This window comes from Culex quinquefasciatus, chromosome 2 (genome assembly GCF_015732765.1).
Source record: "Culex quinquefasciatus strain JHB chromosome 2, VPISU_Cqui_1.0_pri_paternal, whole genome shotgun sequence".
NCBI lineage: Eukaryota > Metazoa > Arthropoda > Insecta > Diptera > Culicidae > Culex > Culex quinquefasciatus.
In genome coordinates this window covers 13,130,762-13,158,344 of record NC_051862.1, presented here as the reverse complement: position 1 = coordinate 13,158,344, position 27,583 = coordinate 13,130,762, and the positions used below count along the sequence as shown (strand labels likewise).

Here is a 27,583-nt window from a genome sequence, read left to right as displayed (position 1 = left end):
GCAGAAAAATTGGGAATTGAAATAAAAAATTTAGGCACACCAGACAGAAGAGTAGCGAGACAATTCTTCAATCAACGTCAGACCAGAACCGCGCCGTGCCGCCATGGTGAATTGGGTTTTCCGCGAACGGGGGTTTTTTGATCCTCTGGTTGGGAAGTGGTTGAGTTGAGCGAGCAAATATAGTTTGAATTCGTGGCAATCTGTCAATTCGACAGTTTTGCGAACCAGCATGCAATTTTAGAACACTTGTTGAAGCAATTTTTTGCAAAGCTGAAGTGATCATTTGATATCTGTTTGAATTTTATTTCAGCAGAAACCCTTCAGTAACAAGCAAAACCTATCAGAATCAATTCGTTTTATTACAAATAAAGTATTTTTCAGAAAATATCAAATGTTCAGAATGTCAAACTTCAAATAATATTACTTTTCAATTTAAGTGCTGAAATTTTTTCGAGATGTCATTCAAAAAATAAAAGAAAAGAAAATATTATCACAACGCAATTTCAAAAATATAATTAATGCATTCCACTATTGGCTAGCAGTCACTTTAGTAAACAACTAAATGATCGCGCAAATTGCAGGATCGCGCTTATTGTTCACCAGACCGCACTCTGACAGCTTGGTACAAACATACACGCTCTCACACACACACACACTCACCCATTCCGGACATTGCTCGCCTGCCGCGAACTGGTTAAATAATAGAAACACTATTCATTTATTTTTAATTAGCGCACACATGTCATCTCACTCACACCCTCCCACGCGGCCGACACAATGAATTACTGCGAACACACAAACACGCACAGCCTACTCAGCCCGTCGGAGAATGTCACCCACTAATAAGGACACTTTGCACGCGCCACGACTACTACTACCAGCAACAATTATCGTGCAACTCCCTCTCGCTCGCTCTCTCTCTCATTCTCGCTTGGAGGACACTAATTGAATTTTGATTGTGTTTACACGCGAGACCTTCCCTCTCTCTGTTTCTGTGATTCTCGCGATGGAAAACCGCCACCACCACCACAAACTTGGTTCGTCATCATCGTCAGGATGCATCCATCGCAGAGGAATCACGCAAAACTATGAATAACTTTTGCTGTTTACGTGCAGTAGGCGCCGAGTGTGTGTGTGTGTGTTGCTATTGTTTGGACATAATCAGAGGGATGCGTGCGTGCGTTGCAGCGTGATGCAATGGTATGTGTGGGTTTAGGGTGATCCAATTTTGCGGGCAGGACTGATTGATTTTGTTTCTTCAGAAACATTGTAGCATTATAATTAGAACTTTTCCGAAATAAAAACAGAAAAAATATTTATCAAATTTTTAAATGTGTCTTTTCAACTCAGAAGGACGATTTAAAAACACGAATTTTTGGCCAAGAAAAATCCGCAAACAAATCCGACGAGAAAAGCCACTAAATGTATTGCATTGCATGTACAGTTTCCAACGGGATCCAAAGCCAGTGGATTTCCGCCCCGTGAACACTGGCAACAGAAAAAAGCTACCCCAATTTTTTTCGCGGGGTGTTATTTTGTTGATGATTTTGCCACTTGCTATAATGTGGGCATTCTACCATCAAATTTAAGTTCTGCGACGCCATTTTACAAAAAAGTAGGGGTTGAATATCAAATAAATTTTGTCAATATTTCATCACCACCATTTTGACCGTCATCTTAAATATTTAAAAAAATAAATTATTTTAGCTCGAGTGAACTAAAGTGCATTAAAAAAGTTTTTACTGAAAAAAACTTATATAATGGATTGTAGTCTTTTTATTACAAAGATTGAAATGAAAAACCTCAGATCGAAAAAGATAAGATTTTTGTTTTGTTTAGTTTCGTAGATATTCAGCTTTATTTTCACAGTACAGCCATCCCACATATTCGGAACACCCACAAATTCGGAACACTTTTGTCGTAATTTGTCAATAGAATGCAAAATGCAACTTTCCTGCCGACCCTGCTATTTTTAGGGCCTTTATTTGAACACTCTCTTGCTATTTCACCAGTAAAAGTAATACTTTTTAAACAAAAACTGCATTTCCAGACTATTTGATCTAGAGCACAAAAACACTGCCTCCAAATTGCCTGTTCCATGATTGTGGGATGTTATTGTGTCTCCCACAATTGTGGAACACCTGAATTCAACTGATATTTTCACAAAAATAGTTAGTAGACCATTCATAAAACATAACTAAGCATGAGTTTTATTGGTTTCATAGTGCAAAGTCATTATTTTGTGAAAAATATGTACTCCTGGAGAGAAAAAAAAGTTTTTTACATCGTAAGAAAAAAGTGTTCCGAATTTGTGGATTTCAAGGGTCAATGTTTTTCTTTGAAAATTTGATATAAAACGTAATAAAATACAGCCGGTCTATACATCAATCGAAAGATCGCAAGAAAAGCTTTCAAATGAAGGTAAAAGCAAATCATTATGTTCAATTATCGATTTTATATGATTTGTTGAACATTGGCCGATCTATAAACTGTTCCGAATATGAGGGATGACTGTACCATAACATTACGCATTTTATTACACATTTTGACCTTATCAGTGCCAGAAGTCAATACAAGAAATTACCAGCCTTATTTCTTTTTGGAAAAAAAGAAAATGCTTAAGCAAATTTGCACTTAACAATTACTTCACTCATTTTTCGATTAAGTGCAATTTTCAATTTTTAAGCAGCGTTGATAAAAAAATTATATAAAAATTTTATTTGATTTTTTGAATTATAAAATATCTTCAAGGAAAGTGGCCCTGAAAACAAAATCGAAAAGCTGAGAAAACATCCCAAAATTTGTATTAGACTTTGTTGATCGGAACACGTTACTTAAGTTAAAATTTGGTTAACAAAGAGTTTTTCTCAGTGTCACCTAATTAGGCTTGATTTTGAGCTAACGATATCTCGGAAGCTATTAAGTTCGATTTTCAATGATTAAAATGAGAATATTGCAAAATTTCCTTACAAAAAATATTTTCAAATAATTTTGAAACCATACCTAGCGCTTTGAATAGGCAAAAAGCACATATTTTGGAAATTTCTAAAGTCATATTTTAAAATTTGCTATTTTGGCTGGAACAAATTTTATCAAAAATGTTTGTTCCTAGGCTCTGGTCAGTGGGAGAAGGCGAAAAAATAAAAATTCCAGCCTAGTTTTTCAGTTTATCAAACAAAACTATCACAAATGCTTTATATATTATACACAGAAAAAAAAAATCATGGTAATATTACATCTGGGAAGGGGTACATCTTTTATGTCAGAAAAAAGGTGTAATTTTACCTCTGGAAATGTGTAATTTTACCACTTTTCTGGTGTAATGTCACTTTTTCAGTTTTAATTGAGGTAAAATTACATCATAAAAGAGGAAATATTCAACCTTCCAAAATTACAGCTTCCAAATTTACATTATTTTTTTCTGTGTAACAGTCATATTTTTGTAAAAAACGATACTTAATCCACCCTTAGGTGGTTGGCGCCTTCCTCACATTTTTTGGGTGCTATGCAAAAAAATGCAAAAAGTACATAAATAACTCTGAAGTGCTTATAACTTTTGATAGGGTTGTCAGATCTTCAATTTGAATACCTATCCAACGATAGGTCGCATGAGATATCCGGACAACGTTTTCATCAACATTTCTGAGATCCGGCCTCCAAAAAGCGTATGAATATCACTTAAGTGCTTATAACTTTTGATAGATTTGTCAGATCTTCAATGTCTTGGACGCGTTGGAAAGGTCTTTTAAATACCTTTCTGAAAATGTATAGCATGACGGGGTTTCTTACAAAAACCACCCTTTTTACAATCTTCCGGACTTTTGTTAAAATCGTTTTTTTAGCATAACTTTTGAAGTACTTAACTAAACTGCATAATTTTTAATAGCGACTTATGGGACCATAAGACGGATTGAATGACGCCAAAACGGACAAAATCGGTTCAGCCAATGTCGAGATAATCGAGTGACAATTTTTTGATCAACATCCCACCACACACACAGACATTTGCTCAGAATTTGATTCTGAGTCGATAGGTATACATGAAGGTGGGTCTAGGAGGTCTAATTGAGAAGTTCATTTTTCGAGTGATTTTAAAGCCTTTCCTCAGTAAGGTGAGGAAGGCAAAAAATAATAATTTCAAAGTACTGAAATCCGAAATTATTAAAATGGCTAAAAGAGATTTGATAAAAAATATAATTATACAGCTATTCCCCACGAAAACTTCATGATTCGAAAAAAGTTCTCCGATCGGGCCCAAAATTTTCCTGGGGGTTTTTTCGCCATTAAGGTACTTACGCCTTGTTAGGATGGTCCGAAAAATTGCTATTTTCGTCGATTTTTTCTAAAACCACATTTTTCAAAAAACTAGCGCAAACAAAAACAAAAAAGTTTCAAATATCTAGCCTAACATTTGAAAAGGTCTCATGAAAACTTTAAATGCTTTTTTAAAGGTCTCGGGATCAAAGAGCTTATGTCTGAAAATATTTTTATTAGATTCCACGGAAAATTTTACATAACATATCAAAAAATAGTGAAGTTATGTTTTCAATATTCCGAGATACGATTTAAAAATACTGGGGTTTTCGACGCGCCACGCGCAAAAACGGCAAAGTGACAAAAAACGACTTTTTCACTAAAACTCCAATAATTTTAGAATTTCAGCGATGACCTATATATGTTCGGGTACCAACATTTTCGTAATTGAAATACACAACGGACTCCAGTTGTCATGCAATCAAAAGTTTTCAAAAAATCTAAGTGCTAACCGAGGATTCAAAAACTTCTTGCGGTTCTGGACAAGGGGATTTCACATTAAATCAAAATATTTCAATGACTTTATAAAAAGTGTTCGCAAATATTTTTTTTTTACATTTTCTCAAGTTTTTTTGTTACTTTATTATACTAAATAAATGTGACTTAAATCATTTTTAAAACAAAAAAATAATAATGGTTGACCGCTATAGAAAAGTTTACATTTCAAAACAATCATTTATGAGTAAAATTATTATTACTATAATATTCAATAATTGTTATACAGATGGATCAAAGGTAATATTCGTCGCGAAATCTATGTAAATAAGAATTGATGTTTTTGAAAACAAAAAAAGGCATAACTTTTAAAATCTAAACTCAAAAGTACCGCCCTAATCTCCCTCTAACACGTGTGTGGTTTCAGCCTGCCGCGATATAATTCAATCGCGCAAATTAGGGACTTCCCCCTTCCCTCAAGTCTCGGTGCATCACGGTGCATGGGGGGCGTCAGCACGGAATCGTTCGCGGATTCGCGGCTTGAATAGCAAATGCACTCTCAATTGATTAGATTAAGTCCCTTGAGACGGGCCCGGTGCAAGGTGCCGTACGGCGGGGGCTCTCAATTACTTGCGATTTGCGCTGACGACGGCAGCGTTTCTCAGCGTTCTGGGAAATGGTTGTGGACGGAGAGTGGCTGTTTACACTCCGAATTACGCCTGCATGAGCTGACTTTGTGGACTTGAGGGCGACGGAGATGTTGACCTTCGATCAAAAAGCATCACTTTAGGGGGGATGGAGCAATTTAAAAAGGACTAAATCGAACTTCTTGAAAATATTTGACAAATTCACATGAAATTTAAGATAGTGGGGGATTACTTACCAGACTTGTACTCAATGTTCCCCCGCGTCCACACGATCTGGGCCACCGGCTTCGAGTTGGCCACCACGCAGGTCAGCGTCAGGTCCTGGCCCTCCCGGACCTCGACCTTGGCGTTGTGCGTGAAGCCCTGGATTTCGATGGACGATGGTGGAGCTGAAAGTAGGGAAAAAGACAAAAAGTGATTATTAGCATTAAAAATTTGACAGCTGTCACTAATCTGGCCACATTTGGCTCGATATTTGCAGATTAGTCGCAAATTTGCGTAATTCCGAGCATAATTTGAACCAATTGTTTTAAAAGCAAACCCCACCACGAGGTCGGCCCGCTCCCTAAGGACTCCGTCAAATTAGTGTAATTATTCAACAAAGTGGACTTTTCGCGTGATCCGCGACCAAGGACTTAAGCAGCAGCAGCAGTTGATAGGCCCTGAGCCGAGGCTGAGCTTCCCATTTAATTAGAAATTATTCAACGGCAGCATCGGAATCATTATCATCATCATCATCATCCTTTCGCTTTGCTATCACCATTATAATTATCATTAATCAGGCAGGCAGTTTGTCCGGAGATTCGCGACTCGCGGAATTCTTTGTAAAAGTGCTGGGGGTGGGGTGGTTCTTGGGGTTGTTTTTTAAACTGTTTGTAAGATGGCGTTTGAGATTGTGCCTATCTCAGGGCAGATATTTCTCGGAAGATTTCCTGCGCAGAAAAGTCTATAGGCGAATGTTTCTTAATAAAAATGCAGAACACGGTGTGTTTTAAAAAATCAAAATAAATTAAAAAAAATATTTATTAAAAATGTTAGAATTGCAAATAAATTAAAAAAAAACAAAAGAAACCATTTAAATCGTTTAATATAAAATATGGAAAATAGTTTCAACTACTGTTAAAAAGATGGCGCTGTAAACACAAAAGGGTTTTTATTATCTATTTTGTAAATATGTTGTTAAATTTGTGGCCATTTTGCAATTTTCAATTTTTTTCCCAACGACTGTCAAATTTCAGTTTTCTTCATATTTGGCTTATCAGTCCGTCGAATAAAAGTAACAACCGTTGTTGTTAAAAGTTGCAATATTTACAAAAATAAAATCATCTGGAAAGTAAGTAAGAAAAGTCTTTGCAGGAAACGTACTGCCATCTATCAGCGACTAGCTCGTTTCATATTTCTCCCATTCAAACGGATATTTCAAACCCACCGTGCCAAAACTCCACCCCGTTCGAGAACGCTCCCGTCAGAAATTAAAATTATGAAATAACATAATTTATTTCAACACTGCTGGCTTGAAGAATTTACAAAGTCCCCCCCCCCTGCCCACCCCACAATTCTCAATTTAAACCCCACTTCCCCCCATTCAACAGATCTAGTGGAATTTTCCTCCCACACCAGGCGCAGACTTTCGCGAGAAACGCGATTACGATCGCGCAATTTTCAACCCCATTTTTCTTTAAGGACCCAAGGTAGGCCGGGAAGTTGTGTTGTTCTTCTTCCGTGCTACATTTTTGAACATGTTGCGCAACATTTTGATTGACGTAATGATGTTACGAATACATAAACAGCACATTCACATTTCCCATGCTTTTAGCTAAAATTGTTTCCTACAATGATTGAAAACAATTTTCATTATACAAAAATGCTTATTACATTTGTTACTAATTATCAATACAATCAGTAAGATAATGAGATCAAAATTTGAATACTTTTTTCAAATAATTTCACCAGACATTTTCAAAAACAGCCCGTACTTTATTACTCGACATTTAGGTTATTTGGTTTGAGTTCAGCTTATTGGTAACTAATTATAAATTCTCAATATTCTACTAATGCCATATTGGCCATCATTTCAGATTACCAATAATCAGATAAACCAAATTGATTCGATTCTGCAAAGTGAAATTCTGACAACGATTTCGAGTTCGGTGGTGTAGTGGTAAGCGTGGTTGCTTCTCACCCAGATAGCCTGGGTTTGATCCTAGTCGGCTCAGTTGCATTTTTCGAGACGAGATTTGTCTGATCACGCCTTCCGTCAGATGGGGAGTAAATGTAGGTCGCGGCCTAACCCAGGGGTCCAGGTTTAGAAGTCGTTTGGATCGACTCACAGATTCAAGCCTTCGGACATCCAGTTTCGAGTAGGAATCTTGCAAAAAAAGAATTCTAAGACCATGCTGTAGAGCGAACAATTTATTTATTTATTTGATATTTTTGAAATAATTTTGGAAGTCTGCATCATGGCCAGCCAGAAAAGGCACTTGTATAGGGGTAATTTTTCGTCAACTCACACGAAATCGGAAAAGTTGAATCGACCCCTCTTCGATTTGCGTGAAACTTTGATCTAAGGGATAATTTTTGTTCCTGATCACGAATAAGAGCTACATTTTTCGATATCTCGTGGCGGAGGGACCCCTTAGGACAAAGTTTGGGAGTTGGCGGAGAATTATCCATAAGCAAATTTTGGATAAAGTAATTTCTTGATGATTTAAACATGGAAAAAATCTAATGAAAATAAATGTGATGAGAATGTTTCACATAAAGAGGGTAAAAAAGCAAAATAAATGCGTTACGTAATAAAAGAACGCTCCCTAATCAACTGATAAACTAATGAACTAATTCAGTTTCTTTTTAGTTGATTTTTTAATTTCTATTGTAGGATATCTTCTAATCTCCATACGGAGAAAAAAGAGTTCCCAAAATCGTGAACAAGCGTTCATGAAAATGGGAACCACGAATAAAGTGTTCAAATTTCACGGTACGTTTTTCAAAATCGTACCATGTGATTTGAACACTTTGTTCGAGGTTCCCATTTTCATGAACGCTTTCACGATTTTGGGAACTCAATAAATGTTCGCATATCGATAAATATTTGAAATCAAATAAAAACTAACGTTGATTATTATGCAAGATCGCAATTCGGTAAACGGTTGCAATAAAACAAGCAAATACAAATAACTACACTCAAATTACGACGGTTTGACAACATTTTTGTCACTTAAATTGACACTTTTAGTTTGACACTCTTTTTAACTGAAAAAGTATGGTTTGATAATAATGGTGAGTTCCGTGTAAAAGTGACAGTTCGTTACTTTTTAGTTTTATTTGACTTAGTCCAACCAACGGGGTACAAACTAAAAGTGTCAAACAAAATAGTGACCAACCACCGGAGGTATACTATCATGCTCGCTTGATACAACACAAATACTATCATACGCTGCGCAGCACAGCAGCGACAGCACGCTTGTTGATGCCACAAAGAGATTCATAGGGTAATTGTTATATAAGTGAACTATGTAGAGTTGATTTATTTTATTTCAACAAGAAGATATATTTACAAAATATTTGTTATTGTTGGGAAAGTAATTGTAAAATATTAGGCTAAAATTTTTATAGCAAAAAATCTCGAAATATATTGTTCAATATCTTGTATTATATGATTTTACAACTAGCATAATGTAAAATTGTTTTTTGTTTATTCCAGCAAATTTTAAAGCCCATTAAATGAAAAACAAACTCTTAGAAAATGAATGTTTGTTATATGAGAAACATAAGTAACATTACCCTATCGCTCTCGGCGTGGATCCTTGCTATAGTTTGTTTGTGCTGCTGCGTGCATCAAAACACACACAACAATGTGTTTTGTTGCACAAACCAACACGAACTTTGAGCATACGCGCATGCTACAAAATGCTGGGTGATTTGAAAACATTGACTTATATTATTATTTTAATACATCTAATCGTTATGCTAGGTTTCCAATCATGTAAAAAGATCGCCGTTCAGAGGGTAATGATCGAAAATGCTTGTTTCTTGAGGCTCACAGTGTTGTATGAGGTCCCCTATTATACCAAAAGTTTATGCTCCTCGATAAATTTGAAAGAAAATAATATTGTTTTGTTCATGTGGAGGTAAAATATATTTTCCTGTTTGGCAAAGATCCAAATTAGGGTGGCAAAATAATAATAAGAATTTGAATTTCAAGCCGCGATTTAAAAAATGTAAATCAATGAGATTTGTAAAATGCTCTGTAACTCTGTAATATCTAGGGATTAAAACTTTACTTTAAAAAATCCAAGAAACATGCAACATGCATTTTGCACTTTGTTATTTCACTTATATTCAAAATATGTTGAAATAAGCTAAAACCAAAAAATCAACACAGAAAAATGAATTTTGATTGTTTCCATTTTGTTTTTGTTAATTTTTTTATATTCACAGATTTCAGCTATAACAAATGTATTGTTCAGTTGTTGGCTGAAACATTTTTGGTGGGTTCGGTATGCCCAAAGAATCCATTTTGCATCATTAATTTGCCCATTTTATTTTCCATACAAATTTGGCAGCTGTTCATACAAAAATGATAGCTGAAAGTTCAAAAATCTGTATCTTTTGACGGAATTTTTTTAATCGATTTGGTGTCTTCGGCAAAGTTTTAGGTATGGATAAGGACTACACTGAAAAAATGATGCACGGTAATTTTTTTGCTGATTTTTAGTTTCACTTTTTGTCACTAAAATTTGGGTTGCAAAAAACACTATTTTATTTTTTTTTTTTAATTTTCTGATATGTTTTAGAGTACATCAAATGCCAACTTTTCAGAAAATTTCCAGAATGGGCAAAAAATCTTAGACCGAGTTACGAATTTTTGATTATTTGAATTTTTTTGATACGACCCTTAGTTGTTGAGATGTTGCCATACAAAATTTAAAAACAGGAAAATTGATGTTTTCTAAGTCTCCCTCTGTTTGAGTGACCCACCATTTTCTAATGTCGACATCTCAGCAACTAATACTCCGATTTTCAATGTTAAAATGTGAAACATTCGTGAAATTTTCCGATCTTTTCGAAAACTAAATTTTCATTTTTTTTTCAAATCAAGACTAACATTTCAAAAGGGCGTAATATTGTATGTTTGGCCCTTTTAAAATAATAGTCTTGATTTGAAAAAAAAATTAAAACAATATTTTTGCAATTTCGTCGTGAAACTACTTACTTTTCCTGTCATTCTTGAACGACGAAATAGCCTTCTTTTCTGTACCAAAAATAACAGAATCGAATAGCAACACTTTTCAAAATAAATGCTGAAAAGTTCTACTTTTCAGCACTGAAATGGGTGCTGAAAAGTTGAACTTTTCAGCACTTGTTTCGAAAAGTAACACTTTTCAACATTTTTTTGATAAAAACGATTTATTGCCAAAATACATGAAAATTTGACTTAAAATTTCACTCAATGGGTGTTTTTCGGAATTGCAAAAAATGTTGTATGGAACTCGTTGCAAAACTTGATTTTTTCAGCACTCGTCGTATTTATCCAACTCGGTGAACCTCGTTGGATAAATGTACGACTCGTGCTGAAAAAAATCTCTTTTTGCAACTTGTTGCATAAACTACTATTTCGAACAGATCGGAAAAATTTACGAATGTTTCACATTTTAACATTGAAAATTGGAGCATTAGTTGCTGAGATATAGACATTAGAAAATAGTGGATTGTTTGGGTGAGACTTAGAAAGGAAAGAAGTCAGAGAGTGTTATCCAACGAGAGTTGCAATTTTTAAATGCCCTATCGTTAGATTGAGTTTTTAATGTGTTCTGGTGCCTTTCAAAGGATTAAAACTTTTTCAAAGTGAAGTGTAAAGTGAATGCTTCACGTGAACGGTGCAGTTTAATCGTCGGCTGGTGTCCAACGGTGGATTTTTTGGCCCAATCAATTTACCCTCAACACCAAGCTAAGTACCGCTTTCACCCTTGCTTTTTGTTTTGTTTTGCTCTCCCGGCGCGATGTCCGAGGAGATGGACACGGGAGGAGGAATGAGGAGAAACGACTGTTCTCGCACACCCGTGCGGACAATGCGCAGCGCCGATCGCAAACGGTGACGAGAAGGTCGATTGTTTTGGCAAGTGCAGACTGTCTATGCATACGAGATGCTTGCCTAGGGCCACGGCAGTGGGAATAAAAATGCTCAGCCAAATGCCCAACGCTGTATTTGTGTGCGATGCGTGTTTGGCTTCACACAAGTTTGACGATGGAAACACGGAAAAAATTCTGCAAGTAATTGACGCAAAATTTAACAATTTGGCGGGCGTGATTGACTTCGTAAAAAATTTTGATTCGGCTGTCAAAAAATAGTGCGGGAAGAATTAGTGCGTGCAAACGGAAAGAAAACTGTAGTGGCAGAAAAACGGAAGAATCTCGGAAAATATTTACGCGGTCGGCAGCAAAAGCAGCAGCGTCAGCAAACAAGAGGAAGGCGGAAGAGGAAGTTGAGGAGACTGGAGCGAGCTTCTCAACTCAAAAACAAGCTTTGCGGAAGTGGTGCGGAAACGAGTGAAAATCTCCGAGGAGGAAGTAAAAAAGAAACAAAGCAAGAAACCAGATCCTGTCGTCGTGATTAGGCCGAAAGAAGGAGTGCAAGTAGAAGACGTTCGTGCAGAAGTTCAGAAGAAAGTCAACGCCAAGGATCTCAACGTTCATCTGGTGACCAGCAGCAGGAGCGGTGCAGTTATCGTGTCGCTCAAAGATGAGGCATCCGTTGCTGTGCTGCAGGCAAACGTGGAAAAGCAGCTAGGAGGACGATTTGAAGCCCAGTTACGTGAAAGCTTCAAACCGTCGATAAAGATCATCGGAATGAGCGACGAAATGGACGAAGACGAGCTTAGAGATTCGTTGGTGGAGCAGAATGACGTCTTCGCGAATCTGAAGCATTTCAAGTTACGCAAGACATTCCACATTGAAAAATGGCGGTTCAACAATATCGGAGTCTTCGTCGAGCTGGACGCAGAAACTTTCTTTAAGGTACTGGATCTGGGGAAAGTCAACTGCGGATGGAATCGTTGTCGTGTTTTTGACGGGTTGCAGGTGACCAGGTGCTTCAAGTGCAATGGCTACGGTCATAAGGGCGCCGACTGCAGATCCGAAAAGCAGATCTGTCCAATCTGCAGCGAAGACCACAAATGGGAGGAGTGTGAAGCAACAGCGGAAAAGTGTGTAAACTGCGAAAAACTACGAGTGCAACGTAAGGTGAACGTCGACGCAAACCATTCCGCTTGGAGTAGTGATTGCCCGGTCTTCCAGAAGGAGCAGGAGAAAAGGAACAGATTGGTGGACTTTACGACGTAGCAACCAAAACCGGACGGAGATATATTGTACCTGAACATTGCGGGCATGAAATCTCATTTTGACGAACTGAAGCTGATTATTCAAAAGACAACGCCAAAAATAATTGTACTGACGGAGACACACTTGACAGAAAAACACGACCTTGACGAGTTTCAGATACAAACGTACAGCTGCAGTTTTTGTCTATCAAGGTCAGCACACACAGGTGGAGTTGCCGTGTACGTGGATGATCGCTTAAAATACGAGACGATTTCAAACATGGCTGTTGGAGAAAACTGGTTCTTGGCAGTGGACGTGAAAAGCTCAGCACTCAACGGAATCTACGGAGGAATTTATCATTCACCTAGCAGCAGTGACACGGAGTTTATTGACAGCTACGAAGAATGGCTAAGAAGTGTGTTCGCGGATGAAAGAAGGAATGTATTCGTCGGTGACTTCAACATTCGATGGAATGAACCAGGGTGTTCCAGAGAGCTAAAGAACGTTGCAGATGCTATGGGAATGAGGCAGATTGTTTTGGAACCCACGCGCGTCGGACCGACAAGCAGCAACATCATTGATCTCGTCTTCACCAACATGGAGAATGCAGAAGCACGTGTTGTTGAAGAACTGAAAGTGTCTGACCATGAGACAATCAGTATCGCGATTGGGAATGACACAATCAATCTTCCGGAGCGAGAGGAATCGTATGTAAGCTGGAAGCGGTACTCCAAGGACAAGCTGCAAGAAATTCTTCGAAGAAACAGGAGCAGTAATAGCAGGATAGATGAGACAATTGGAGAAGCATCGCGTAACTTCAGCACAAATCTGGTGTCCGCTGTTGAAAGTTTAGTCGATGTTCGCTGCTGTAGACGCACAGAAACAAGTGACTGGTACACTGATCATCTGAGGGCTATGAAAAATGAACGAGACAACGCGTACCGGCAATATAGGTGTACAAAATCTGTTCCAGCGCTGGAGAAGTACAAGCTGTTGAGGAACGCTTACGTCCGGGGTCTGAAACAGGCGAAAAATCAGTCGGTTGAGGAAGAAATCAAAAGCTGTCATGGAGATTCTAAGAAGCTATGGAGATGTTTGAAATCGCTGATTCAGCCCGGAGGAAAGCAGCATGCAGAAATCGTCTTTGGAACCGGCTGCAGCGATGCAGAAACAGCAAGGCGTCTAAACAACTTCTTTGTGGACAGCGTAGAAGAGATTCATGCGAAGATTCCGCCTCCATCAGTAGTTCCAGTAGCAGTGCAGGAAGAACCAGAAGAGTCGCTGTACGAATTCCAACAAGTCACCATGGCCAAACTCAAGGATACCGTTCGATCGCTAAAAGACTGTGCTGGCGTCGACAACGTGACAAAGCGTGTGATGTTGGATGCTCTGGATGTCGTAGGAGGAGAGTTGTTGGATATTGTGAACAGGTCTCTGAGCCAAGGTGAATTCCCACAACATTGGAAACAAACTTTGGTAATTCCAATTCCAAAGGTGCCGAAATCAACGCGTCCGGAAGATCACAGACCAATCAACATGTTGCCGCTGTACGAGAAGGTCATAGAAACGATTGTGAAAGAGCAGCTGACGGCGTTTGTGGATCGAGCGGGAGTACTAGTTGAGGAGCAATCTGGTTTTCGGAGACATCATTCTTGTGAGTCAGCTCTTAACCTCCTACTTGTGAAGTGGAAGCAGTACGTGGAAGAAGGAAAAATCATCTTGGCTGTATTCGTGGACTTGAAGCGCGCTTTTGAGACAATTGACCGATCCAAGTTGAAGGCAGTTTTGCATCGTTGCGGAATACGTGGTACAGCTTTGAGGTGGTTAAGCAGCTATCTAAGCAGCCGAGTACAAGTGACAAGGTACAACAGCGCAACATCGCCCGCTACGGATGTGAATCTTGGAGTACCACAGGGAAGTGTACTAGGACCGCTGCTGTTTATTCTGTACATGAACGACCTAAAACAAGCGTTACGGCAGGCACAAGTGAACTTGTTCGCCGACGATACAGTTCTGTTCGTAGTGGGAGATAGTTTGGACGAATGTTTTGACGTGATGAATGCTGAACTAGCAGGATTTGTCGATTGGCTGAGGTGGAAGAAACTTCAACTTAACGTCAGCAAAACGAAAAGCATGATTGTGACTACACGGCGTCTCAATGACATTAGCAGATCAGTTATGGTAGATGGCGAGGCAGTTGAACGGGTGGAAGCGATTAAATATCTTGGAGTAATGCTGGACGAAAAACTCAACTTTAACGAACACATTGACTACACGATACGGAAAGCAGCTCGCAAGTATGGAGTTATGTGCAGAATCAGCCGATACCTGACCTCAGAAGCAAAGATACACGTCTACAACTCTTTGATTGCTCCTCATTTTGACTATTGTGCCTCAATTTTGTTTCTTGCAACCCGGACGCAGCTAAAACGAATGCAAGTGCTTCAAAGCCGAGTTATGCGTCTGATACTGAAATGTGACCGTTTGACTTCAAGACAACTTATGCTAGAGTGCCTGCAGTGGATGTCCGTTAGGCAGCGCATCGAATACAACACCTTAGTTTTTGTGTTTAGGATTAGGAAAGGGATGGCCCCAAAATACTTGACGGATACGGTGGTACACGGAAGTGACATTCATCAGTACAACACAAGACAAGCTGACGACCTCAGACTGCTGCAATGCAAGAAGACTTTCACCCAGAACTCCCTACTTTATAAAGGATACAACCTGTTTAATCAACTCCCCGACGAAGCTAAGCTCACCAGCAACATCAACGAGTTCAAGAGGCACTGCAAGACTTTCGTTTTACGAAGACCACTGGAGTAGGTACCCACGATTGTACTGTGAGGAAGAGCATGTTATGACGGCCGGCCATCTTCATTATCGGTACAAATCGCATGGGATTTACCTTGGGCCGCATATGAAAAAGTTTGATCAAAAGTAACGCGAATCTGGGCGCGGTTTTAACCCTATGTGCTCATATGTGTGTGAGATAGCAAATGATCTCAAATCCTAAAAAGGAGAAAAGGAAGCAGCAGCGAGTGACATAAAAGACTCAACAAAGGATTTGTATGAGCGCCTTGAGGTGATGTAATGAGAGAAACGGATGGGCATACACGGAAGTCGAGTAAGATTTAAGGATACTCTCAAGCACTGGAATAGAATTATCGAAAGATATCTGCTCGTAAACCTTCCATACTACAAATAATGTGTATGGGCAAGAGGTGGGCCATCCAAGGAAAAAAAAAAAAAAAAAAAAAAAAAAAAAACATCAATTTTCTTGTTTTTAAATCTTTGTATGGCAATATCTCAGCAACTAAAGATCGTTTCAACAAAGTTCAAAAAAGCAAAATATTGAGAATTTTCTCAGCTCTTCGATTTTGTTTTTCAAAAGTGGGCAAACATGTGCACTAATTAAAAAAAAAAAAGATCTTCAAAAAAGTTACATACAAATTACTATAACATGAAAACGGTGCACTTTATCAAAATTTCACTGGAGTACTTTTTGATTGCAAATTTGATTTTACATCAAAAAAGGGAGTTAAAAATTTTTGCGACCAATATTTCGATTTTTTTTAAATCAGTATTGATTCAAAAATCCATAACTCGGTCAAAGATTTTTTGCACAACCTGAAAATTTCTGAAAAGTTTTCATTTGATGTCCCCTAAAACGTATTAGAAAATAAAAAATAAAAAATAGTGTTTTTCTGCAAATCAAGTTTTAGTGACAAAAAGTGAAATTAAAAATCACCATAATTTTTTTACCGTGTATCATATTTTTTCAGTATAGTCCATATCCATACCTAAACTTTTCCGAAGACACCAAATCGATGAAAAAATTCCCTCAAAAGATACAGATTTTTGAACTTTCAGCTATCATTTTTGTATGGACAGCTGCCAAATTTGTATGAAAAATAATATGGACAAACTAATGATGCAAAATGGCTTTTTTGGGCATCCGAAGGCACCAAAAAAGTTTCAGCCGGATTAAAAAATACAAAAAAAATCGAATGACCGTAATTTCAGAGAATTGCTCAATAATTGTTTCTTTTCGAGCAGAAAAGTTAATTTATTAGTTAAGTAGTTGGTTTCATTTAAAAAAAATTGTACAGGGGATTTTAAAAAAGGTGTTCAGATCATTTTCCCTCTTTTTAATCAAATTTGAATAACTTGAAAACTTTAAAAAGCGATGTTCCAAATATTTTTGGCTTAGACTCTTTAAATTTTGAAGCAAATAAATATATTTATATATTACTCTCTTGGTTTCGTGAGCAGCAAAGAATAATATTGTTAATAACTGTTAAAATCATTTAGTTAAAATAATCAAACAAACTTCCAGTTGTTACTTGTATTGTTTTGTCCATACGCTTCAAAATCAGAAAAGTGTAAAACACTCACCAAATTTTTTTTTTTTTTTGAATCTCATTTCCCTCAAAAAGAGCTTAACATGCCAAATTTAATCCTATGAATATATACCTTCTCTCGAGAAGCTATCAATTGGTCTCACTTGAAAGGTTTCCAAATCACTCAATTTAAAATGATGTCTGGAAGATAGTCAAATACTCAACAATAGTTAAATGGAGTCAAAATGCAACCGACAGGATTCAAACCACACAGCACACAAAAAGAGGACTGCGCCTTAGCCCACACGGCTATCAGAATGTCGAAGAGTGGGGAGGAAGAACGTCAATATGAGCTAGGCATCTTGGTCAAGTAGGTAATATTGTATAAACTTTTAAATATTAATCGTTTATTTTTTTAAACCCCAAGCTTATAACACGTAGCTGAATAGCTACTATTGCTCTGTTTTTTGAAAAAATGCAAAACTTCATAGATTTTTTCAAATTGAAAAACACATAATTGTCCCATATGCATTTTCATCAATTTTGCGTTATTAATGCAGCTTGTTTAAAAATAAAAAAAGAAACTAAAATATGCTGTGTTCTAGAAAACCGGAGGAAATCCAGTTTTTTCGTGAAAACTTAACACGTAGCCTTTTGTGTGGGACAAAGTTGCCTTGCATTTTTCAGCTTGCTGTTTTTGATTAGGGGACATTTATGCGAAGGCTGCTCGTTTGCAAAAACTCACATGATTTTTTTAGATATACTTATGCTATATTTCACGAGTTTCTCACCGTTCAAAAATGCATGAACGCAAAAATATGTATAAGAGTAGTTCTCTACGATTCCTCAGTTTTTTTTATTTAGATGAAACTTTATCCATGCAAGTCTCCATACAGTTTTGGGAGCTGGTCATACAAAATGGGTATGTAAATGTATATCTTGAGAAAGAGTTTTTATCGATTTGTTGTCTTCGGGAAAGTTGTAGGTTATGATTATCACTAAAAGCAAAATTTCCAAAATACGTATTTTTTAATTTTCGATTTTTTTATATGTTTTCGGGGACTTTAAAAGAGATCTTCTGAGCCATAGTGCATGATGGTGCAAAAACAGGTTATGGAAAAAATATTTATAATTAATTAATTATTGAATTATCAAATTTGCAACCGAAAAGTACTTTTCAATTCTCAATGAATGTCTCATTGATGACTACTTTACCCTAAAGTACTTTTGGGATGCCAATTTGATTTTGCTTTAAAAATGATTTTTAATAATTATTTTGTCCAGGTTTTCGATATTTAAAAAAATATATCTTCAAAACCAGATTTTTGCACCATCACGCACTATGGCTTAGAAATTGTCTTTTTTAGTCCCCTAAAACTTTTAAAAAATATTTAAAAAAATACGTATTTTGGGAATTTTACTTTTTGTGATAAAAAATTGAATAAAAAAACTCGATTTTTCTGAAAAATCCTAATCATAACCTACAACTTTGCCGAAGACACCAAATCGATCAGAAAATCTCTTCTCAAGATACAGAATTTCTTACATTTAAATACCCTTTTGTATGACCAGCCCCCAAAATTGTATGGAGATTGGCATGAAAAACGAATGATGCAAAATTGCTTCTTTTGACATAGGGTTTCATCCAAATAAAAAAGAAAAGTCGATTTGCGAAATCGTAGGGAACCGCTCATAAACTAAATTTTTAAACAAATAAAGACTTGCTTTTGTTAAAAATAAATGGAAAGGAAAAGCGAAAAAAATCCAAATTGTTTTTAACTGCTTATGTTTGAAAATATTCTAACGCTGACAGAAATACATTTTAAAATTATTTTTGATAAATTTAATCGATGATGCAATTTTTCCAATTAGTCTTCTGTATTTTTTATCATTCGATGAAATCGTTAGGCTCCAAATTATTATTACGGACGAATAAACTTCATCAAAACGTCCATAGCGTGAAACAACATTTAGTAAAAAAATCCCGCTGAAATATTATGAATGCATTAAAAAATATATAATTTTTCAATCAATAAATCAACTTCTTGTCTGAAAGTAGGTTTCTTGAAACATTCTGTTTTTCTTAATTTCATTATTTTTTTTATTTTGAAAAATACATCAAAACAACTTTTACTCAAAAGATTTTGGATGTCGATTTTGTACAGAGTTATAATGTTGTTTGGGGGGGGGGATGCTCGAAATTATCATCAAAGCAGCCAATAACAATATGAAATCAAATAGGTCTGAAGCAATTTTTTCAGAGTTTATTACGCTTTCCTTCAAAAATGTTTTAAAAAAATTAGGGGCCAGCGAATTATTATTATTTTATTCTTTTATATTTTGAAATCGTGGCTTGAAATATTACTTTTTATTCTACTTCCCCTCTCCCCAGTCACGAAATATTTTAGTAAAGCTGGTTCTACCAGAATCATGCTAGAATCGTGGAACATTTATGCTTGAATGCTGTAAGAATTTCCAGCTCTGTGAGAACTATGCTAGAACTCTGCGTGACTGGGCCCCTTTACTTGTGTCGAGGGACATAAACTTCTAAATAATATTTACATCAGCCTAATACACTTTTATAAAATTTCTTGATTTCTAAAGGCATCTTCATTTTGTCCCTAGACAACTCATCGATCAGACAATTTGTTCTGTAGATATATCCTAATTTCTTGGAAAATTTTATTAAAAAATTGTTCAATAAAACAAATTATTGCAAAACTTATTGCAAACATTTTCAAGATAACTCTTAATATTTTTTTGTAGAGAAGCAAATAGTTTATGTAAAGGTCATTTCCGTATACTAAAGACTTCAACTGGTTTTCTAAACATATTTAATGTTTTGAGAATCTTAAAAGTTATGAAATGCATGCATCATCCCGCATCCGTTTGCAACACAACAAGCAAGCACACTTCACTACCACCACGCTTCATGCCCGTTTGGCCCAGCACAACTACTATCATGCGCAGCAAAAACAAACGTGGTAGACGCCCCGCAGAAAGGAAATAGAGTAATACTCAAACCAATGACTTCTTTTACAAAATATTGATTTGAGTTCTGAAGCTTTATTGAAATACAATATTGAACTTTTTGGTTTTATACGCACAGCAATAAAATCTTATCAAATTTGGGAAAGAATCGATGATGAATTGAGCAGATTTCAACGAAAAATGAAATATAAAATCGTAATCGATTGTACACAAATTTCATAAAACTAAAAAAAAACGAACAAAACTATTTAGTAAAATGAATAAGATGTTTGTAAAAGTTACCATTCATAAATTGGTTACAGTGAATACCCTATTGCTGTCTGCACGGCTGCTTGCTTGCTTTGTTGTTGTTGTAGCGTACAACGTATGTATGCCACGCGCGTGTTGCACGCGTGTTGCATGATGTCGAATGGTTTGAAAATATTGAAAATATTTATTTAGAAAATTGCTTCTAATTACCATACTAAGCCTCAAATCTAATGAAACTAAACGCCGTTCCAGAGGGAATTGACTTGCGAAGCTTGCTTGTACTTGATTTGGGCTCTCTGTATGGCATTGTGCCTCCACGCTTTACCAGAAGTTCGTCAAATCCACAAAATTTTATAAAATGCTAAGTTTTGGTAACATATGAGAACACCATATTCAACTTATCAATCTCAATCGTGGCGGAAAATCTTCGTTAGACATCCCCCAAGAGAACAAACTATAAACTAGATTGATAGGTGTTGTAGTTTTCGAGAAATTAGCATGTTAGTGAAAAAATAATTTGGGAGCCATTTTCGGCTACCTTGCGCCCTTAAGAGGGGGTGCTGCTGGTTGTGGAATTTGATTTTGATGGCCCGGCCCGCCACCATCTGCTTCTCTGGGAAAGCTTCAGTTAATGGTCAATTAATTGCTAATTTCGAAGCCACCTGGTGGGGCGCACGGAGGAACGATCAATCGAGCTTTTTTTTTCAAGGGGATTGAATCGATTTGTGAGGATGATTACGTGTCAATCAAATGGATAACGAGGGTTTAACGGGAGAGGAGATTTCGAGGAAAATTGGGGATTGTGAAACGGTTTGAAAGAAAGCGTGAAACGTTTAAAAATGTTGATTTTTGAAGGAACATTAGACCAGGTTACAATTGCCTAACTACAGGAGCATTCGAAAGAGCTTTCAATTACGGACTTCAAGTCCTGCGTTATGATATGCTTTGAATCGTTAAAGAGCACGTTTTAAAAAAAATAAAAATTTAGAAAATTTAAAAAATTTTAAAAAAATATTATTTTTAAGTTAGAAAATTTTGAATATTTAGGAAATTTAAAAAAATTAGAAATTTAAAAAATCTAGAGATTTTGAAAATTTAAAAAAATTAGAAAATTCACAAAATTAAGAAAATTTCGAAAATTCAAAAAAAAAATAGACAATTCAAAAAAATTGAAATTTTTAAACATTTAAAAAATTCAGAACATTCAGAAAATTTAGAAAATTATAAAATTGAGAAAATTAAGAAAATTTAGAAATTTAGAAAATTTAGCAAATTTAGAAAATTTAGAAAATTTAGAAAATTTAGAAAATTTAGAAAATTTAGAAAATTTAGAAAATTTAGAAAATTTAGAAAATTTAGAAAATTTAAATGTTTAGAAAATTTAGAAAATTTAGAAAATTTAGAAAATTTAGAAAATTTAGAAAATTTAGAAAATTTAGAAAATTTAGAAAATTTAGAAAATTTAGAAAATTTAGAAAATTTAGAAAATTTAGAAAATTTAGAAAATTTAGAAAATTTAGAAAATTTAGAAAATTTAGAAAATTTAAATGTTTAGAAAATTTAGAAAATTTAGAAAATTTAGAAAATTTAGAAAATTTAGAAAATTTAGAAAATTTAGAAAATTTAGAAAATTTAGAAAATTCAGAAAATTTAGAAAATTTAGAAAATTTAGAAAATTTAGAAAATTTAGAAAATTTAGAAAATTTAGAAAATTTAGAAAATTTAGAAAATTTAGAAAATTTAGAAAATTTAGAAAATTTAGAAAATTTAGAAAATTTAGAAAATTTAGGCAGTGCGTGGTCGAATGGTTACGCTGTCCGCTTTGTAAGCGGATGATTCTGGGTTCGATTCCCATCTGCTGCAACCTTCCATCGGATGAGGAAGTAAAATGTCGGTCCCGGCCTTTCCTGTGGAATCGCTGGCGGCGGTTGGACTCACAATCCGAAGGTCGTCAGTTCAAACACTGGGGTAGAAGGTTCCTTGGAGTAAAAAGAGGTTTGGGTGCTCTCCCCATTCAAGCCTTCGGACTCCTAGGTTCGAGCAGAAACTTGCAATAGAGACCACAAAAGACCCGGGGGTCGTTAATGTGGATGGTTTGATTTTTTTTTTGAGAAAATTTAGAAAATTTAAAAAAATTTAGAAAATTTTAAAAAAAGTTAGAAAATTTAGAAAATTTAGAAAATTTAGAAAATTAAGAAAATTAAGAAAATTTAGAAAATTTAGAAAATTTAGAAAATTTAGAAATTTAGAAAATTTAGAAATTTAGAAAATTTAGAAAATTTAGAAAATTTAGAAAATTTAGAAAATTTAGAAAATTTAGAAAATTTGGAAAATTTAGAAAATTTAGAAAATTTTAGAAAATTTAGAAATTTTAGAAAATTTAGAAAATTTAGAAAATTAAGAAAACTTAGAAAATTTAGAAAATTTAGAAAATTTATTTTTTTTAAACATTTAGAAAATTCAGAACATTCAGAAAATCTCTCAAAATTTAGATAATTTAGAAAATTTAGAAAATTTAGAAAATTTAGAAAATTTAGAAATTTAGAAAATTTAGAAAATTTAGAAAATTTAGAAAATTTAGAAAATTTAGAAAATTTAGAAAATTTAGAAAATTTAGAAAATTTAGAAAATTTAGAAAATTTAGAAAATTTAGAAAATTTAGAAAATTTTGAAAATTTTGAAAATTTTGAAAATTTACAAAATATAAAAAATTTAGAAAATTTAAAAAATTTAAAAAATTCAGAAAATTTAATTTTTTTCAAAAAATTAAAAAAATTAGAAAATTTAGATAGTTTAGAAATTTAGAAAGATAAGAAAATTAGCAAATTTAGACATTTTAGAAAGTTTAGAAAATTTAAGAGGAGGTTTCCCAAGCGAAGTGGGATTACAACCTTCCACAAAATTCCCTCAACAGTAACTCAAACTCATCTCCATCACCCGGAAAAACCAACCGTTCCGTAACTGTCACCACTCCCTCCACGGATTAAGTGTAACTTTTTCCCCAGTTAGTTTATTGTTTCCACCTGAAAAATTGTCGGAAAATGTGTGCGCGATCCGCCGCAGGGTTATTAAATTACTTTCGTCACTTTCTCAAAGTTTGTCGTTTTTTTTTTGTCTGCTGTTTCTCACTCATTCTATTTGCGTAAATGTTGTTGAGAAATAACTTTTTTTTTTACTTTGTGGGGTGTAGATTTTTTCTGCACAGCTTCTCAGCTGCGGTGGCTGTACAAATCGGGCGCGGAAAATTTCCACGCGGGAAATACAACACAGCGGAGTGGTGTGAGGGGGAAAAAGTGGAAAGTACAACATTACAACATACTTTTGTTGCAGCTTTTTTTCTTTCTGTGTGATGTTGTTGGGTGCGTCAGTTTTGTGTACTTTTACTTGCAGGAATTATTTTGCATAAATTCTGGAGTTTTTTTTGTGTATTGATTTTGCGCGCGCTTTGTGTACTTTTGGCAAAGAACAACTATTGATTCAATGGCGGCATGTTTGCTTGTCAGATTTATTTTGATCATTTTTAAACTTTCCAACAATTTGAAATGCAGATAACTTTTGCACATCTTATTTTATAACGACAAAATTTATGCATCGCTTTGTTTCGCAGGGAATTCCCTCACCCCTCATTGCAAAAATAAGGGCCCATTAATTTACCAAAAATGCCAACCCCTCACGACCAAAAATTGACTTGTTCTAGCCCGCAAGGCAGCTCATAACTCTGGCCGCGACACACAATGGAGAAATAACTCCGGAGAGGAGGAGGTCCCTCGCCCCCAAAAGCACTTTCCATAACTTGAAGCTGCTGAAAATCCGATCGGAAAATTTAGAATGTAGTCTATGAAGAGAGACACCGAGAGTGAGTGCGAGCAAATTTGTTGTTCCTCGGGAAAATGTGTGGCGCCCCCCTTCGGGGCTAAGCCAATATATATGATAATGAAATTCGGCGATTTTGGTTGGGCGTGTGTGTGAGGGTGAGTGCAAGCAGATTGCGGGGTTTTTTTGCTGGTTGAAACACGGAAAAAATCGAAATAATCACAGTTCAAAGATTTTTTTACTGTTTTTGCTACTGCCCCATAGATGGCACTACAAACAATAGATCTAGATAAAAATATCAACGAATACTCCCAAAATTTCACGATTCTCTTTAGCTATTATACTGCTATCTATTGGTGGATAACTAAGTATAGTTCTGTGCAGTATTTTTGAATGATCGCATTATAATTATTTTTCTGTTCAATATTCAGAAAATTTTGAAAAAAAAATGAATTCGTTAAGGTTAATAGCACTCTTACATAAAAAAATGCTTTTGGTACTGTCCAATAGATGGCACCTAAGAAAGAGAGTTTCCAGAAAAAACATGCTGATTTACTACAAAATAGTGTTCCTAACCTTAATTTAAACAATATCTTTCTTCCAAAATTATCAACAAGATATTTTTTTTTGTTTTTTTTTTCCGCAAAAATGCTGCCATATGATGGGGAGTAGCTTGAAACAGATTTTTAAATGTCCATTTCATTTTATCTACGTCATTTGGTCAATTTTGTCTGTATTCAGTATAGAAATAAATAAATAAAATAAAGCTAGATTTACAGAATTTTGCAAAAATTACTTTTTCGACTGGCCAATAGATGGCACTGAAAAATAATGGCATTCTTTCAAATAATGCGGACATTTCTTATCAAAAAGCTACATAATAGGGATTCTCGAATAAAGAAATCGGAAAAAACTCTCCCTATTGAAAGTCTCTTCAGCAAAAGAGCTGCCATCTATGAGTGAATAGCAATATTTAGATTAATATTTTTTAAATAAATTTTCTTTCGAGAAAACATTTAAAAATTATGCAAATTTTAGACAATTTTGCACACTTTATAGGCCCCCAAAACCAAAGCTAGAAACTCGATTCGTCACCTACATTAGAGCAGGAGAACTTTGGTGCAAGGTTACGTTAACGTTTTTGCGCAATAAGTGCAAAGGGTAGTGAAAACTATTTTAAGGTTTTTCAAAAGAAAATTGATCTTTTGGAATAAAGTAAATTTAACAGGAGGTAAGAAATAGAAAGTTCTATCGATTGACTTTTTGATTTTTTTGCTAAGTTGCATTTTTCATTGAAAATTCTGAGATCCGGATTGAAAACGCGAGAATGAGGTTAGATTGCTAATTTTGAAAATCATTCCAATTACCATTTTTCAAGCAGAGCTTTGCTTTTATGGTAGAATTGACTTTTAAAAATGTTTTTCCACTTGAATCATCTACATTCTCAATTGATTATATAGGTTTTGGTTGATTAAAACATTCCCTTATTTTGAATCAGATAATGAACAGGTTAAATCGGCCATCACAAAAATATTTTCGTTTATATCAATTAAGCTATTTATTTCTTACCTGAAAACGGTATAATTTGCTTTTAATGTCGATTTTATGATGAAAAAAAAACAATTTCAAATTTCAAACCAATTAACTCGCTGTAGGTTATAATGAAAACATCACCCCAAGTTTCAGCGCTCCCTAGTGGGGGGTAATTTTGACGTTTGATTGCCTATTAGAATTTATCACCTTAATTAATTTATTTATTTATTAGTGAATAACTGCTAGCAATCTAATGATGCCATATTTCAGAAAACTTTGATGCATCACAATTTTTGGTGAAAGATGTCAAGAAATTTGAAGGTTTGATCATTTATTTAAAAGTAACTTCACACAATTATATCTAAAACTGTGCGCTGCCATCTATGAGAGGGCAGATGTTGTATTCGTTCATAGATGGCAGCACACAATTTAAGAAGATTTTTTGTCCGGAAATCCTTTTAAAGATGGCTGATAATTATTGAATAAATAAATAAAAATCCAGAAAGATTTAATTTTAAATATTTTAATATTATATTTCGATTTCAAGAAAAATATCTTCTGAAATGAAGTGCTGCCATCTAGGAGTTAAACGTTCATGTGAACTAAAGTATAATTCTAATTTTTCAGTCCTAACCATCGAGTATCCTCGAGAGTGCAGATCATTAAATAGGACCTCAGACGAAAATCTCAAAAACTGTGTGCTGCCATCTATGAAACGATAGGTGTGGCAGTCGTTCAAAGATGGCAGCACACAATTTTAGAAGACTTTTGTCTGGAAATCCTCTCATTGAAGGCTGATAAGTTAATAAAAATTAAGGATATCAATTCTTTAAAATATTAATATTATACGCGATTTCAAGAACAAGATCTTCTGAAATGAAGTGCTGCCATCTAGAAGTGAATAGTTCAACGTTAAACTAAATCAAAAATCAAACTTTCCGTCCTTACAACCGAGCTTTCTCGGGAGTGCAGAACGTAAAAAAGGACCTCAACCGAACGAAATTTAACTTATGCTCAGCTGGTCCCTTAGATTACGTTTGTTTTTTTCCTGCTCTCAAAATCCAGAACTCCACATCCCTGCCGCCTGAAACAAAAGGTTCGAGGGAGGTCCCCTCTCCAACTATATATTCCGGTACAATTTAGGATGCTCCGGCATCGGTGAGAAATAGCATATTGTAATAATATTTGAGTGCCCGGGGGTAGGCCAACACGAAAGCCAAGGAACAGCTGAGCTGAGCTCACCCAACAAAAGAAGCGCAAAAATAAATAAAAAGCTGTTTGCTCTGCGTGAGCTTTATTCGGACGAGGGCGCTTTGTTTGGGCAGTAATTTTAAAACAAGCAAAACCACCAATGCAAATTACGATACCCTACGAAACGGGACACTGCGGCCAGAGCCGACCCTGAGGGGAGCTTCGTGATCGGAATGTCCGACCGGAATCAGATTTAATTAAAAAGCATCGAACTGCTTTTGGAAAGTTGTTCAGCTGGTGTTGAAATTTTCGAGAGTTTAGTTTTCCTCGCACCGCCAAGGACATTCATTTGGCCATTGACTGGCAGAAGTGGTCCGCGTGGTCATTTTCCCAAAAGCTCTTCGGTACACATTTGTGGACGCAAACACACACTCACACACATCTGCATTGCGGGTTGCCTGCCCTGCTGGCGAAATCGGTTGGAATTGCAATCACCAAATGCCACCGGCGGAGCAGCCAAGGGAGAAAAGCCGGTCATTGGGCCATTAGTTTGGCGACGCTGACGGGGACGGCAGCAGATGCCAGCGCGCCGATTGTGGGGCCCATCGTCGGAGTAATTGTTCCCCGAGGGGTTGTGACCGGTTTGACCGCCTTTTTCCGGGCAGTTTATTTACAGCGCTTTGGTTGGCGGTTTAATTGACAGAACTAAATTTTCACTCTTTGTGATTATTATTTTCACTAGTACTT

The 27,583-nt window shown here is 35.6% G+C and overlaps 1 protein-coding gene across 4 annotated transcripts in view; it reads right to left on the bottom strand.

Moving 5' to 3' along the window:
• The window catches only part of LOC6032348 (nephrin), a 392,449-nt gene that overhangs the window by 76,869 nt on the left and 287,997 nt on the right, over positions 1-27,583 (bottom strand). For all 4 annotated transcript variants that reach the window (XM_038252003.1, XM_038252004.1, XM_038252005.1 and 1 more), the window contains exon 5: positions 5,633-5,785. In XM_038252003.1, coding sequence (XP_038107931.1) covers positions 5,633-5,785 — 153 coding nt within the window. The remainder of the gene's footprint in view (positions 1-5,632; positions 5,786-27,583) is intronic.